This window comes from Plectropomus leopardus, chromosome 1 (genome assembly GCF_008729295.1).
Source record: "Plectropomus leopardus isolate mb chromosome 1, YSFRI_Pleo_2.0, whole genome shotgun sequence".
Classification (NCBI taxonomy): Eukaryota; Metazoa; Chordata; class Actinopteri; order Perciformes; family Serranidae; genus Plectropomus; species Plectropomus leopardus.
This window is the reverse complement of record NC_056463.1, coordinates 25,303,055-25,317,853: the sequence shown is the minus strand read 5'-3', so window position 1 is coordinate 25,317,853 and position 14,799 is coordinate 25,303,055. Positions and strand designations below refer to the sequence as shown.

The 14,799-nt window shown below is 40.2% G+C and overlaps 1 protein-coding gene across 1 annotated transcript in view; it reads left to right on the top strand.

The window, feature by feature from the left end:
* The window catches only part of ush2a (Usher syndrome 2A (autosomal recessive, mild)), a 230,540-nt gene that overhangs the window by 94,476 nt on the left and 121,265 nt on the right, over positions 1-14,799 (top strand). Inside the window, 8 exon segments of the mRNA XM_042488321.1 lie at positions 356-635; positions 1,064-1,288; positions 2,097-2,177; positions 4,291-4,479; positions 6,918-7,058; positions 8,173-8,248; positions 8,677-8,762; positions 9,843-10,002. Coding sequence (XP_042344255.1) covers positions 356-635; positions 1,064-1,288; positions 2,097-2,177; positions 4,291-4,479; positions 6,918-7,058; positions 8,173-8,248; positions 8,677-8,762; positions 9,843-10,002 — 1,238 coding nt within the window.

Genomic DNA, 14,799 nt, shown 5'->3' with positions numbered 1-14,799 from the left:
CCCCTCCTTGATCTGCCCTCTGTGTTAATCATGACACTTTTGCTGCGGGAGTGTGAGCTGTCTCGGCACAGGAGACAGTTGGTGAGGGCTCGCCCTTGCACACACAGTGACATGGTTAGGTAACATCACACAGTGAAGATTACCCAGCAGTTATTAACAAATTTAACACACCATTTTAGTGTCAATTTGAAAGTGTTGTCAGCCGCTGATTAAGTGTTAGCTACTGCTGCGTAGTTGGGTATACATTGGCGCTTAGACTTGGCGCTGACTTAAACAACAGCAACAGCTGATTCTCAGGTGAGGTCCAGCCCAGACATTAATTTCATATTTTTTGTTTATTGGTATTTATTTTTAGGTGGAGCTGGAAGGCGGTCTCCTGTCCTTCATTCTTGCCTCTGATGGTCACGTGACTGAACTGAGCATGTGGGTGGGGCTTAGCTACTGCGATGGAGACTGGAAACTGCTTTCGTTGGCAAAACGTGGCTCACTCATTTCTGCTGCAGTCGATGACTGGGCAGAGGAGATGAGAGGAGTGGGAGGAGCAGTGAGCCTTAGAGTTAATTCACCATTATACCTGGGGGGCGTGCCCATGGAGCTCATGCATCCTGCTCTGGTCAGCCGAAGTCACAGACACGGTGAGAAGATAGTATCAGTACTGTTACATTATCTAAATAGCAGGCGTCTGTCCAAGAGGATTTTTTCACTTTGTTGTGATTCTTGTTTTTGTGGTTTTCTTCTATGGAATTAAAAAAGTGAGAGAGCAGGTACATGCAGGTCGTATCTGCTTGACCAACTGCTCTATCTGGCCAAGACAGCATTAAATGTACCAACTAGAAGTCATTGTAATTATAAGGGTGTTTGCTTGCAGTTTCATATTTTCAGCCCATCTTGCAAATATAAAAGTGAGTGATGATAGTACTTTTTTAAATAATTATGGAGACAGGCATTTCACAGAGTTTTCAGAGATTTACTCCTTTTAAATTCTCGTGTTTCTCCTGTTTTTTTCTCTCCTCCTTTTCTGCTCCTTCTTCTTTCTTTTCTCTTCTCCTCTCCTCTTTCACAGGCCTAGGAGGTTGCATAAAGGGTCTTACCATACGAAGTGATGAAACAAACCCTCCCGTCAGTCAAAGTGTTAACCTGTCTGCTGCCTCCCGACACTCTGTCAGAGTCTACTTAGACGGCTGTCCCACCAGTGAAAGCCGGTACAACTGCAGAGGAAATGATTCAGTGTTGGTGTATAGCGGGAGGAAGACACAAGCCACAGATTATAGCCTACAACCTTTCACTGGTAATGACACACGGTACACATTCACATCACTACACTGAAAGAGAGACAGCACTCACCTGGAAAAAAAGTGTAGAACTCAACACTAACTTTTTTAAAGTAATAGTGTTTCAGTTATAGACCTTCCTTAAACAAATAATATAAAAAAAAATGCGTTGATACTCCAGTCTCTGTTGCAACAGTCAATTAAAAAAATGCATATAATCAAAGGAGCACCCAAGTCAATTTGCAATCAGCAATTAAGCTTATTACTAAAGGACACTGAAATATGAATAATAATGATAATAATAATAATAATAATAATAATAATAATAATAATAATAATAATAATAATGATTATCTAAACAGGTTTTTTGGAAAGATTTTCCCTATCCAAATGGGGGGGTCTGAGGACAAAGAGAACTTCATGCTGTACAAATTGTAAAGCCACTTGAAGCAAATTTGTATTTGGTGATACTGAAGTATAATAATATGATAGGGAGATTCCGTGTAGACCATTTTACATCCAAAATATCTTGATTTCAACACAATTACAGTCTCTACCCATCAGTCAGTTGTTCAGATTCAGAGGGCTCTTATGCACAGGGGCATTGAATAGGATATTGTTTATTAATTTTTGCCTAGATAAATCTGACAAAATCACAATGTTGATATTAGGGGATACAGAGAACATGTGATGCTTTTTTTTGCTTATTTTTCATTTTCTCTTATACATTGCATTTTCTCTTAAAGTAAGAATTCTATTCCTTTTCTGTCCCATGACCATCCCAAACCCTTTCTCTTATGTGCAAACACAAACACACTTTTTAAGAGTATTTGTACAGGTTTGTGGCCTTGGCTGCAGGAGGCTGGGCAGCCGGACCTTGGCAGAGAGGACGCAGCCGAAGCAAAGGTAAAATGTCTCTCATCTTTCTGGCATGCATTTCTGGCATGCATCTTATTATATCACTGTTTCTTTCTGATACAAGCTAATAGTATGAGAGAACGATAAGGCCTTCAGGTATTCTAAAGCCTCCTGCATACTGTTTGTGTGTGTGTTCCGCTTTACATGTTCTTTTAATGTGCTGTGTAATCTGTCTTGGAATGAACATGTTATTTACAAAGACATTCATACTGCACCAAAAAAAAAAACGTTAACATCTGCTAACATATGGCTTTTTAATTTAATGGAAATGCTTACAATCAGCATTCGCACCCAGGTCAAGTGACTGCAGTAGTCACAGGTATTTATCGCCTCAGTCTCCGATTGGCATTGATGGGAACACAACACCCAGGTGAATGCGCTAATTTCAGCTCCATAACTGGCGAGATGCAATGACGTGCGGTCACTAATTACCCTCCGTCTCCTCCGAAGCATCACAAAAACATTATTCCAAGTTAGTCTGCACTGAGAGAGACTGAATACGTAAAAGATATAAAATGGGAAAAAACGCTGGAAAGTTTCCACAGACCTCTGTTCCTACTGCTGTCTACTGTTTACCTGTTCTCCTGCCTGTCTGTGACATTCTGCAGACACACCAACAAAACAACCCACACGCACACACACACGCACAAGCTAACAGAGAGGCAGACTCGTCTGCTGCAGCGCCTTGTTCACAGGCAAAGAGAATGCCTATAATTAACTTTGTTTATCTGTGTTTGCAAAACCCATGTGCATTTGCAAATGTTGGTGGGAAAGGGGTAAAAGAAAAGTAAGATTTTGCCCTGACTTACTGCAACTGAAAAATCTCTCACTCAAATGCATTCTGTCTTTTTTCTTTTGTTGATTTTGGATGTAAAACCATGACTATGTTGTACAATATGTGAGACTTATCCAAAGCCAGTGATATTGCATGTGCCTGATGGTATGAGAGATTGATAAAGCCTCTATAAAGGGCATCCCAGTAAAAGGCTGTTAACCCGCAATGGCCTGTGTGGTCCCTTGAGTAATATAAAGCTGCTCGTTAGTAGCGAACGATACACTGGTAGGTCTCAGTATACCATGCTATGACCATAGAGAGAAATGAAGGAGAGCGAGGGAGGAAGTGCTAAAAAACATTAAGAAGTGAGGGAAATAGAGGAAGATGGAAGAAAGGTGGGAGGAGAGAGGATGTAGGAAGAGTGAAAAACAGGGAGGAAGAAGGTGAGGAAAGATGCAGTTGAGTGGGGAATGAAGGGGGGAAGAAAAGGATTTATAAAAATGGTAAGATGCAAGAATATTTGAAGTGCATGTGGAAGTTGAGAAAGTTTTCAAGAAAAAGAAAGTTAATGACTGACAGGAAAAACAAAAAGGTTGCAGGAGATAGAGCATGAAGCACCTCCTCAGTGATGCAGTATTTTATGACTTAATATATTGTACATTCCTGAGCAAAACGCACAGCAGACTGGAATGAGTGAGATAAAGGATATGAAAGATAGATGGAACACGTAAGCATGGCATTTATTTTATTTGTAAGTTGAAACTGGGACAGATGCAAAAAGATGGAAGGATGGATGAGAACAGAAAATGAAAGTGGTTGTGAGGCAGATAGAGGCATAGAGAGAGGGGAGGAAAGGAGCCGGACCATCCTGAACTACTCAGGGTGTCAGCGAGAGAAAGAAGGGGAGTGTTACAGAGAGGGAGGGAGGCTGATTGCTGTGAAATATAGCCCAGAATGAATGGCTGGCTGCATTAAATCAGTGCTGAAAAAGTTACTACTCTCATAAATACTATTTATGCTAATGGTGAGGTATGATTTACTGGACCTGTTAAAACACAGAGAGAAGGGAGATGCTTTTTCTTTAACCTCATGTGCTCGCGACCTGTTGTTTTGGTTGTTTTCTCTTTTTGCTTTTATTTGGTATGTCTTTCTTTTGACATTTGTTCTGTCAGACTTAAATTCTTTTATGTATTTTTCTTTCTTTGCTTCTTTTGTCTCTGAGTCTCTGACTTGCTTTGTTATGTATTGCTCAGTTAATTGTTGTATGTGGTGGTTTTATGTATTTATTTAATCTGCTCTCTGCTCTCTCTCTCTCTCTCTCTGTAGCACCTTGGTCTGTCCCACCTCCTACCACGGTGCAGAGCTTGAATGGCTTCAGTGCCAAGGTGAGCTGGGCGCCGCCCCCTGGGGAAGTCAGAGGGTTGATTGATCGATACGAGTTGAAAGCCTACAACAGAGATCAGCCAGAAGAACCACCTATCAAAGCCATATACCTGGCTAATGGAAATTTCACAGGTAAAGCACACACAAACCTTTGAGATCTAAAATAGACATGCAGTACATATCTAAGATGCATACACCGATCATCCAAAATATTAAAACCATTGATAGGTGAATTGCATGACATTGATCATCTTGTTACAATGCAATGTTCTTCTAATAAATATATGTATATAAGAAACACTGTGTCCTGGCATTCATGTGGATGCCACTTGACAAGCACCATCCACCCAAACACAATTGCAGACCAAGTACACCAACTGATGGCGCTGGTCTGGCCAGCAGGACAATTCGCCATACCACACTTAGAGAAAGAACATGACAAGGAACTCAAGGCATCAACCTGGCCTCCAAATTCCCCAGATTGAGCATCCGTTGGAAGTGCTGGTACTCCCAATCCATGATTGGGCCTTCTTGGATCGGAGAGGGCTTTGACCTGTTGGGTCATAGAAACAGGACCTTTAGAGGTGTCCTGTTGTGTCTGGCACCAAGGTGTTGGATCCATTGAGTCCTGTTATGTGGGTTTTGAAGTGGGATATTTACATGTCCCATGAATGCAGATTATCTGGTATCTGCAGAATCTGGAGGCAAAGCTGACACCTTGAGCTCTTTGTCATGGTTCTCGGGCTGTTCCTGAGCAGTTTTTGTGGTGCAGCATGCCGCTGTGTCCTGCTGGGGGGACCACTGCCATCGGGTTAGGGTTAATGGCATTGCGATGAGTGGATGTACTCATTCTGCAACAGTGTTTGGATGGGTGGAGCATGTCAAGTGGCATCCGCATTAATGCCAGCACACAAGGTATCGGAGAAGAACATTTACAAGATGATCAACAATATTCACTTCACCTGTCAATGGTATTAATGTTTTGGCTGATCAAAGAACATTTTGTTGAGATACCTACTTTCACTGACATGTAGGAGGGTCCCAACAAACTGAATAAAAAAAAAAATTTCTTTTACTTTGTGAGAGCCGGGCTACCATCACTGACAAACACCACAAGAAGCACCATGTGAAACATGGATAATCTATTAAAAGTGTAATTTAACTTGCAGCTGTTGTCCTGTTAACTTATTGTAGCTGGTTTCCTTCCACCTTTTAGTTAGACCTGTAAGGACAGTCTGTCTCGTGTGGAAAACACATTCACGCTGCCTTTTTCCACTCACTTACCTTCATTCTTTCATACAAACGCACATACATACACATACAATGTCCCAGGCAACCCTGTTAATGTCTCCTTGGCAAGTCCCCAGCTTTAGGGGACTGTCTCCATTTGGAACAAGACACTCAGGACTACCCCAATGATGTCATACCCTGGCATCGCTCCTTCTCTCTCTCTCTCTCTCTCTCTCTTTCTCTCTCTGTTGCTCACTTTTCGATCTTTCCTCACTTCATCTTTTATGATGATGATGATGTCTGCGTCCGCTGCTGCTATTCGTCCCTCCTCCCATCCACTCTGCCATGTCTCCAGGCAAATATGAAGATGAGCTCTCTGTCTCCGTCTTTCTTGGTGTCTCACTCTGTGCTCCCCGTTCCCTCCCTCTCTCTTTGCCAGACATTAAGTCCACCGTGATAAGGCTTCTTGTTAATTTATGATGGCCTCGACACCTGACTGCAGAATTACACCAACGGCTAAAAAACACAGAAAGCAAATGAGGGTGTAATGGCAGCGGAGTGGGGCCCCGGCCCCTAATTGAATTAAAAGACATGGGTTACAAAGAGAGAAAGAAGAGACACAAGCACAGGATGGCTGGACACAGAGGGTGGGTAGGGTTGGAGGGGGTGGAAGAGAAGAGAGGGGATGTAAAAGAGTGACTTACGAAATATGGAAGGAAGTGGAGAGGGCAGACGGCTAGGACAAAAAACATCAGAGAGAGACAACTGAAGCTTTACAATTAGAATAGACTCTCCTTGTGTGCCAAGCCCAGCAAGTTTGCTTAGCAACAGTGATGCAGAGAAACAAGTAAAGCATTTAAATTGCACTGCTGAAGAAGATTGGTATACTTTAGTAACAACAGGTTTTAACAGACACATAGAGGAGATAGTGATAGGCCTTTAGCCAGATAAGGTGGGGTTGGCACAAAGGTGTGATAAACGATAGGTTGGGGGCACCCAGTAGCTCACCTGGTACAGCGAGCGCCCCATGTCTCGAGGCTGTTGGTTCAACTCCAAACTGCGGCCCTTTGTTGCATGTCATCTCCTCTCTCTCCCCCTTTTACACTTAAGCAGCCCTATATCTAATAAAGGCAAAAAACCCTGAAAGATGGATAGGTTCACATTTTTAAAGTTTGTTTTAAAACGGTACTTACATGCCAATATGTAAAAATGCATTCAGAAGTCCAGCCAAAGTTATTATGAGGCTTTAGTGTCTTCTTGAATTACAGTTTTGGGGTTTTTTTGTCTGTTTTCTGCACCTCACTCTGTGTCTGACATGTTCATGTCTTCCTCCACTGCAGGTGTGCTGCCGGGTCTCACTCCATCCACTCGATACATTGTCACTGTAAGTGCCTGTACTCCTGTTGGCTGCACCGAGAGTCTTCATAACATCAGTGGTGATGATAATGATTTTAGGACAAGCCTCACAACCCCAGAGGAAGGTAAGGCTGCAAAGCACAAACACAGACGTGCATCCATTCACCCATGAATAAAACTTTTCTTTTTCTATCCCCTACCAGAACTATTCATTTATGACAGTTTCTGTGTCTGGACACACACAGACACACTTCTAAACACACTCAGACACTCTCATCTGGTCTCCTCAGTGATTTTTAGCTCTCAAGAAAAGGGGCAAGACAGAGGAACAAATCAAAAGAGGATAAACAGAAGCAGAGAAGGGAGAAGAAAAAGTAAATGGCTAGAGAGGGCAAGACATGAAATGATAAGAGAATGAAACGCAGTACAACTGAGTGAAAGGCAGATTGTAAAGAGTAACATTTCTCTTATCTGGGAGGTCATGGGGGAAGATTACATGTATAAGGAAAGAAGAAGTGGAAGAAGAAAAGAAAGATTTTTCTTCATGTTAGTCGCTACATTAATCTGTGTTGGACTAACTGGCCTTGTTGGGGAGATAATGTGACGGCAGGGGTCAGTGCAGAGACAGCAAAAATCAATCTGAAGTAAAAGGGAAAAAAACAGATTACTGTATTGATTCTCACTGAGCGCAGAGTTAAGACACTGAACCATGTTAGGAAGACTGGAGAAAGAACTTATTTATAACTCTGTTTTGCCAAAGTCTATTTTTCAAATCCGCAAAACCTCATGAAGTCACGATTTTACTCACTTCTCTGTGAGCTTGGGCACATTTTTTTACCGTCTTCACTAGATCAAGGAACATAAAATCATAAAATTATCTGTTTCAGTCTCTGTGTTCTGAAACATAGTACGGTGTAATGTCAATGGTTCATCGGGACATCATGTGAAATTTACCAATCTGTACCATTTGATGTTAAAGAATGTTAACCTGTTTAAAGCTGTAACTCATCATAGTTTATTTAATTGTTTAGTTTATGATATATTCCTTTAATATAGTCATATGTTAATGTTCATAGTATGTGTTGCATTTTTGCATTTTTATTAGGCCATGACTTTTTTTATATGGAACAGATAAGTATAAAATGATGTATCACTTGCTTTTATTTGCTTGTACCAACTAGTGTACTTGTGGTAACCTTCTCCTTACAAACAAGTATTTTGATTTTCCCACAACTTCAGCTCCAGATGCTGTCTCTCCTCCAGCTGCAGTCTCATCACCCTCAGCCCTCTTTATCACCTGGGAACCTCCAGCAAGGTTACACACAATACACAGTCTCCCCTACCCTTCTCACATCGCAGCCACTTAACTTTGTTGATCAGTGTTACATTGTTGATGTGCAAGTGTTAAGTCAATATATAAGCAAGTACACACCTGACCTTCTGTCATACAGCCATATTTCTGTCATACCATTACTTCAAGGAAATGCAAAAGACAGCAGTAAAGTGAAGAAATGTATTTAAGTAAATTGAATCATACATAAAACAAATAATTTTGTGTTATAATGGAAGATGCATTTCCTTTTATGTGGCATACATGTTTTCTCACCTTGAACAAAGATGCCCTAATTGAACACAACTGGGAGCTTAACATCAAAACAGTATAAGTTAAATATAACATAATAATATTACCCTCATTTAACTCAACTTCTTTTCACTTTTAACTTATTTTTGTTCCAATGATAGGCCCAATGGAGACATTACAGAGTTCCTCCTCTATCACAACAACCAAATGGTCTACAGGGGGAAAGGCAGACAACACAACATCACTGGTAAGAGAGTGAGAGTTTATGTTTTTGTGTGTGTGTCTGTCTGTGTCTGTGTAAGTGTGTGTATCGCAGCGTAGATGTGACTGTGGAAGGATGAGGCCTCGGTGTAAAGAGAAGAGAAGAGTAAAGAAAAGCAAAATGGAGTGAGGGGATTAGCATTTGAAAGAGGAAAGAGCATCTCAGTCCTTACCAAGGGAATAGTACTTTGAAAAAGAGCGCTAAACACACGCACACACATGTGATAATGAAGTGGCAGAGAAACAAAGAACATTAAACATTAGTGCACATGCACACACACACAATTTGCTTTGAAAGCTGTCATTAAATAGACTTTAAGAAGGTATAAAACATGTCACACCACTGAGACTAGAGTGCTGCACCGGGATGTGAATAGATATGTACACACTGTGATCCACACACACACACACACACACACACACACACACACACACACACTCTAAATTGAACATATCCAGACATACAGTATGCAGGGATGAACACAGAGACTCACAAATATAGGGGAGTCATACTATATGGCATTTTATGTGAGCAGAATAGATTTTCACCTGTTTTGATATTACACACACTATCATATACACATAGTTAACAAAACGTCACACTGCCCAACAGTGGTCTGTATGTGTATGTTAATGAATGCACAAGAGCACATGTCATCCATGCTGGGTTAATAATGCCGAGTGTCTGATGTTCACAGTGATTGAAAGGATTATGGACGTTGTAATTATACAGTATGTGCGAGAATAGATCGTGTTACAGAGAGTGAGATTGCCACAGTGAGACAGATGGAAAATAGTTTTGAGGCAAAGGGAGACGCTGAAAGAGAAACAACGATCAAGAAACAAAGTTAAAAGGAGAGAAGGGGGCACACAGAGGAATGATTCAGTCAAAAAGGACAATAATCAGGGGTTGGGGGTTAAATATTCTCACAGTAACATTTTAGAGAGCAACTTAGCTTTACAGTTTAACTCAAGAGTTTTGAGCCATAGAGTGTGCAGAGCCATTATTGTGCTTGTACCCATTTTTATACCTTTATGTTACTTACCGCATGCATGTATATTTCAGGTCTTGGTGTGTATTCCACCCATGTTTTGGTGCTGAGTGCATGCACATCAGTGGGCTGCACCAACAGTTCACAAGTTATTATGCTGACCTCTCAGCTTCCTCCGGGGCCTCTACACGCACCGACTCTTACCCCGCTTGACTCACGGACTATTCTGGTCGAGTAAGTGCACACACACGCACACATACCATGTTAACATGTGTTGCGCGTACATAAATACACAAACTCTCAGAGACCCTTCATCAGTGCACATTAGTGTCAGGCCATGCTAAGTCAGTAGAGAAGCAGAGCACACATAGCAGGGCTTATGAAGCAGCATGACATGTTGAGTGTTTTTTTTTTTTTTTTCAATATATATGTAAGGGCCCTGTCACGCCCAGCCGTTCACGGCTGTCAGTCAATGTCAGGCCGTCGGTGGGCATCTGTTGCCTTAGTTTTTGTTCTCATTCTTAGTTTTTTCCTTTCTGACAATATAGCCCCCTAAATCTTACTCATTGGTCCTTTTAAAGCAGTTCACTACATGCATTTGATCAATTTATTTATTTTGTGAAACAAGGTGTGTGTGCATGAGTTGATGCATGTGTCATTTGTACAGTACATATACAGTCTGTTTGCGTCAGTGCTGATTTTCTACAAAGCATTTATGCACAAATTAGAGAGAGCAATTGAGTGTTCACTGTGTCATCATCACTGAAAAGGACAAGATGAGATTAAATGTTATTCAAGGAATATAGTTTTTTTTTGTATTTTTACTTCACATTTTGTGTCTGTGTAAAATACAAAGACAGAGAGACAGGGTGAGACAGAGCCAGTGACCTTTCCACAGTTGTGTTTACCATGCAGAATATTCTCCTGCACTTGACCTTTCACCTTTAGAGGGAGGGGACATATGAAGATAGATCTCTGCACTTTTCCCATCCAGCCCATGTGCAAATGTTGCTGGTTTTTGTGTTAGAATGTAAGAGTCAATCTGCGTGAAAGCCATTAGTGTCCTTACAGTGGGACTCACCACAGGAGGGCACAGAGCCACTGCATTACACACACACACACACACACAGGCATATCCACACACACTTAAACAATGGGCTGAGGGTGAGTGAGTAATATGAAGGCCCACAGTGTCTAAGGGGGTAATGGCCAGTGTGTGTGGATAAGATGTGATGATCTCAGTAATGCTTTGATCAGTGCACATCTACATATACACACAAGTATATCTGAATGTACTGCAGGGGCCGTTCAGTGGCAGACAGGCATTGAACTGTTGGGCCCAATTCATGAATACTTTTCCTTCTCTTAAACCTTTTCAGGATAATATGAATAGAGAAAATTTGATAATAGCTGATGTCTGATTAACAAAATGTGCACTGACTTCCTCTTATTTACCTTACATCAGAATTGATGATTAACTTGAATGTGTAAAAGGAATGGAGTCTGTTGTGTTTCTACAGAGCCATTAAACATATTAAGATTCATGTATATTAGTTTGCCATTGGTTCTTATCAAATGTACATTTTCCTATTACCCTGGATTTTGGAAGTATTGACATGTTTTTTTTCACATAATGTCATAATTTTCACATATGCACTAATTAAAATAATTTTCTACATCAAATGTTACATGATTGAGGCCTGTTATGCCATGCAGAGTAAACAAGCTTATTTCTTTATCTGTGTTAAACATAGACAGTATAAAAGAAGTGGATGTAGCCTCCAGGTCTGAAAATTGAGGTCAGTGTGCAAGTGCCTTAAGCATGCATTCTTTGTAATGGCCAACTGGGAGGCGACTCCAATAAGACGTCCAATTGTATATAATGTGTAAGTCTGTGAGAATATTACCCTACATCTCACTCAATATATTACCTCAGTATACACTTTCCTAATAAGTTTGTGGTCTCAATCACTACTTTCAAATTATAAAATAAGGTATACTCTAGGGCATGGCTACCTTGTGATTTGTAAGTCGATATTACAGTGACTAGGGTTCTCAATCAGATCCACCTCTCGCCCCTCCCCAGCTCCAACCTCTCATTCAAATATGGTCACTTCTGGCTCCACAAAAAAACAAGAAAGAGATGTTGATGGGTGGAGGTTTGCTGAAAGTACTTTCTTCCAGAAAACTGCCAGAAAGCCTTAAGTAAAGGCTTTAGGAAGTCAAATGACAGGGTTAGTTATATAGAGAGCATGAAGTCGAGGTAGATAGTGATGGATGAATGGATCAAACGCAGGACTTTCACCCAGGAGACTGGGGTTTGTGTTCTCATTATTTTTTACTTTATTTATTTATTTATCGATATTATTTCCTGTTCTTAGTCACAGTTTGGTGACGTAAATGCAACTAAACTATTTGGTTAGGTTAAGTAAAATAACAAAAAAAATTGTGGTTTGGGTTAAAATAGACCCTTTTATAATGTTAATCTCATGTTGTTAGAAGGATTTCTGCCAGGAAGCCTTGAGGGCTAACTTTCCCCATGTGCAGTGGCTATGGCCACAATGCCAAATGGTAGCCCACAAACATGTCCACTTCTTTCATACATGGTTTCTATGGTAGTCCGTAAACCAACAAATTACAAGGTGTAATGTGTCATCCATGAGAGTACTGCTGTCTGCAGAGTAGGGATATGTATCATAGCCTTAGCCTTTAAACTGTGTTTCAGCTATATATTCACCAGGTGTGGGAAGGCTACATATTGCCTTGTTAGCACATTGGTAATAGGCAGAGGTTGAGAGATCATACTTGGTCAATACCTCTCTATTGTGTCTGTGAGAAAAGCTGAGGAAGACAGAGAGAGTGAACAGCTGTGCAAAAATGTGAGGAAAGAGAAAATGGATGAGAGAGAGAAGGAAGGAAGATAAATTGTGAGTTTTAATGGAAAGAACGGAGGGAAATAAAAGAAATGTGTTAAAGGAAAGTGAGATTGTGTGTGTGTGTGTGTGAGAGAGAGAGAGAGAGGGAGAGAGAGAGTTAGGGTGAGAAACTGTGAGAAAGGTTGCGGTAGGCTGCAGGATGCGAACATAACAATATCAGCAGATTTATTCCCTGACCTCACCTAACACTGCCTGACACAAACACATTCATACACACAAAAGCAGACACAGTTGCAAAAATATCCACACTGTCAGAAATGTGTATGGTCACAAATACACCGAAAAACCTAATGGGTCACATTACATGTTGAACACAGAGGTAAATTTCATCTTACTAACTTACTTTATTATTTTTTTTCCATCTTTAATATTTATATTGTTAGTAATGATAGCACAAATATGTTTTTGAGTTTGCAATGTAGAGAACAGAAGGGTGAGAGGGAGGGAAGGTGCAGGAGACAGGTTGAAACTTCATAGATTGTGACGCAAAATTTCAACCTATTGCAGCACAAGCACATGGTTTTCCATTGAACGTGCTGAGAAAGCACCCGTCTGTTTTACACTAATTTCATAACACACTTTTAAAACCAATGGTTTTGGAAAACCATTACCGCAGTGAATTATGATACAGATTATTACAACTCCCCTTTGATTTAGTTTTTCAAAAGTGGACATACATCACACTGCCAATTGACAGCACATAATTCTTATAATAAATGTGATAGATTAGCCACTGTGGCTAATTGTGTGCTAACACACACTCATCAGTCATTCAAAAACTGGCTTTTAATGGGAGGAACCAAGAAAGGAATCCATCACTTTTTAAAATGGCCTCCCTCTGCTACCATACCAGGAGGGCTAGGTTACTCTCTGGGATTTTTAACAATTGAATTTAAAAAAAAATGTTTTAATGCTCCTTTATTTTTGATGGATTTACTTGTTGTTTTATCTCCCAAAATTGTAGGAAATTATCAAATGCTTTGAATTTTGTATGATGTGAAAAGTGCATCAAAACCCATCATCTACTAAACACATGCTTCACTACTACTAAATCCAGTGATTTTCATACTCATACAGTATCACTGAAGCACTGTACTGTACAAAGTTAAGATGAAATGAAACAAACAACCCTTCTCTCTTAGAGTGATTAGAATTTACCTAATTAACCTCTAATTGCTGACAATCCTTTATAACAACACATTAAAAAAATCAGAGTTTAGTATTAATGAAGCGAACAAAAAATGTAGATCTGATTGATAGACACAAAGATCCAAGATTAGGTCCATCTTGCCCTCTTTTTCAAATTTTGTAATGGATAGTCGACATGTTTCTATTTATAAAGCCTGTCTCTGGCCCTCTCCCCCCCCTCTCCTCTCTCTCTCTCTCTGTTGGGGATGACCTTCCTGTTCTAAATATAGAAAAGGAGACACGTCTATCTGACAAAAGAAACTATGTACAGTATATGAGCTTGTGAGTCATGTCTAAGAATCCTTAGCTCGCTGCATTTTGTTACATCTACCTGCAGACAGAAGCACAATGATAAAATCCCACACATAGATACACAAACAGAGCAATCTGGTGCAGTCATTGGACAAAAGCAGCTCACAGATACTTCAATTTAGGCTCCGTCTCTCTCACAGCTTAATTTGATTCTAATTTTAACCGTCAGTATTTGCACACAATCGTAGACATAATAAAAAAACTCACCAAAGTACTGCATAACAGTCAGCTGATTTGTGCAACCAATGAAATTTCAGCAGTCCTGGCAACATCTTTAATGTTGGATCATTTTTAACAGAAGCAGTCCATACCTAATAAGATGACAGTTCTTTTGAATTATAAAGTAATGTATAAATAAATTCAAAGTGTATAAATGTCTGTATTGCTATTGTTATATAAGCCACAATAGGTTTTACAATTTACAATACAATGTTTTAATTACACTGGCCTTGTACATCACAGTGAATAAGCATGTCAGTAGTGCTGTTGTTCTTTTATGGGTTTTTTGCTAGTTTTTTATTAACAATAGAATTCTGTGGTAGAAAGGCGTAACATATCAGGCTGTGGTTAAACAGGAAACTTTTTCTTGTAGGAT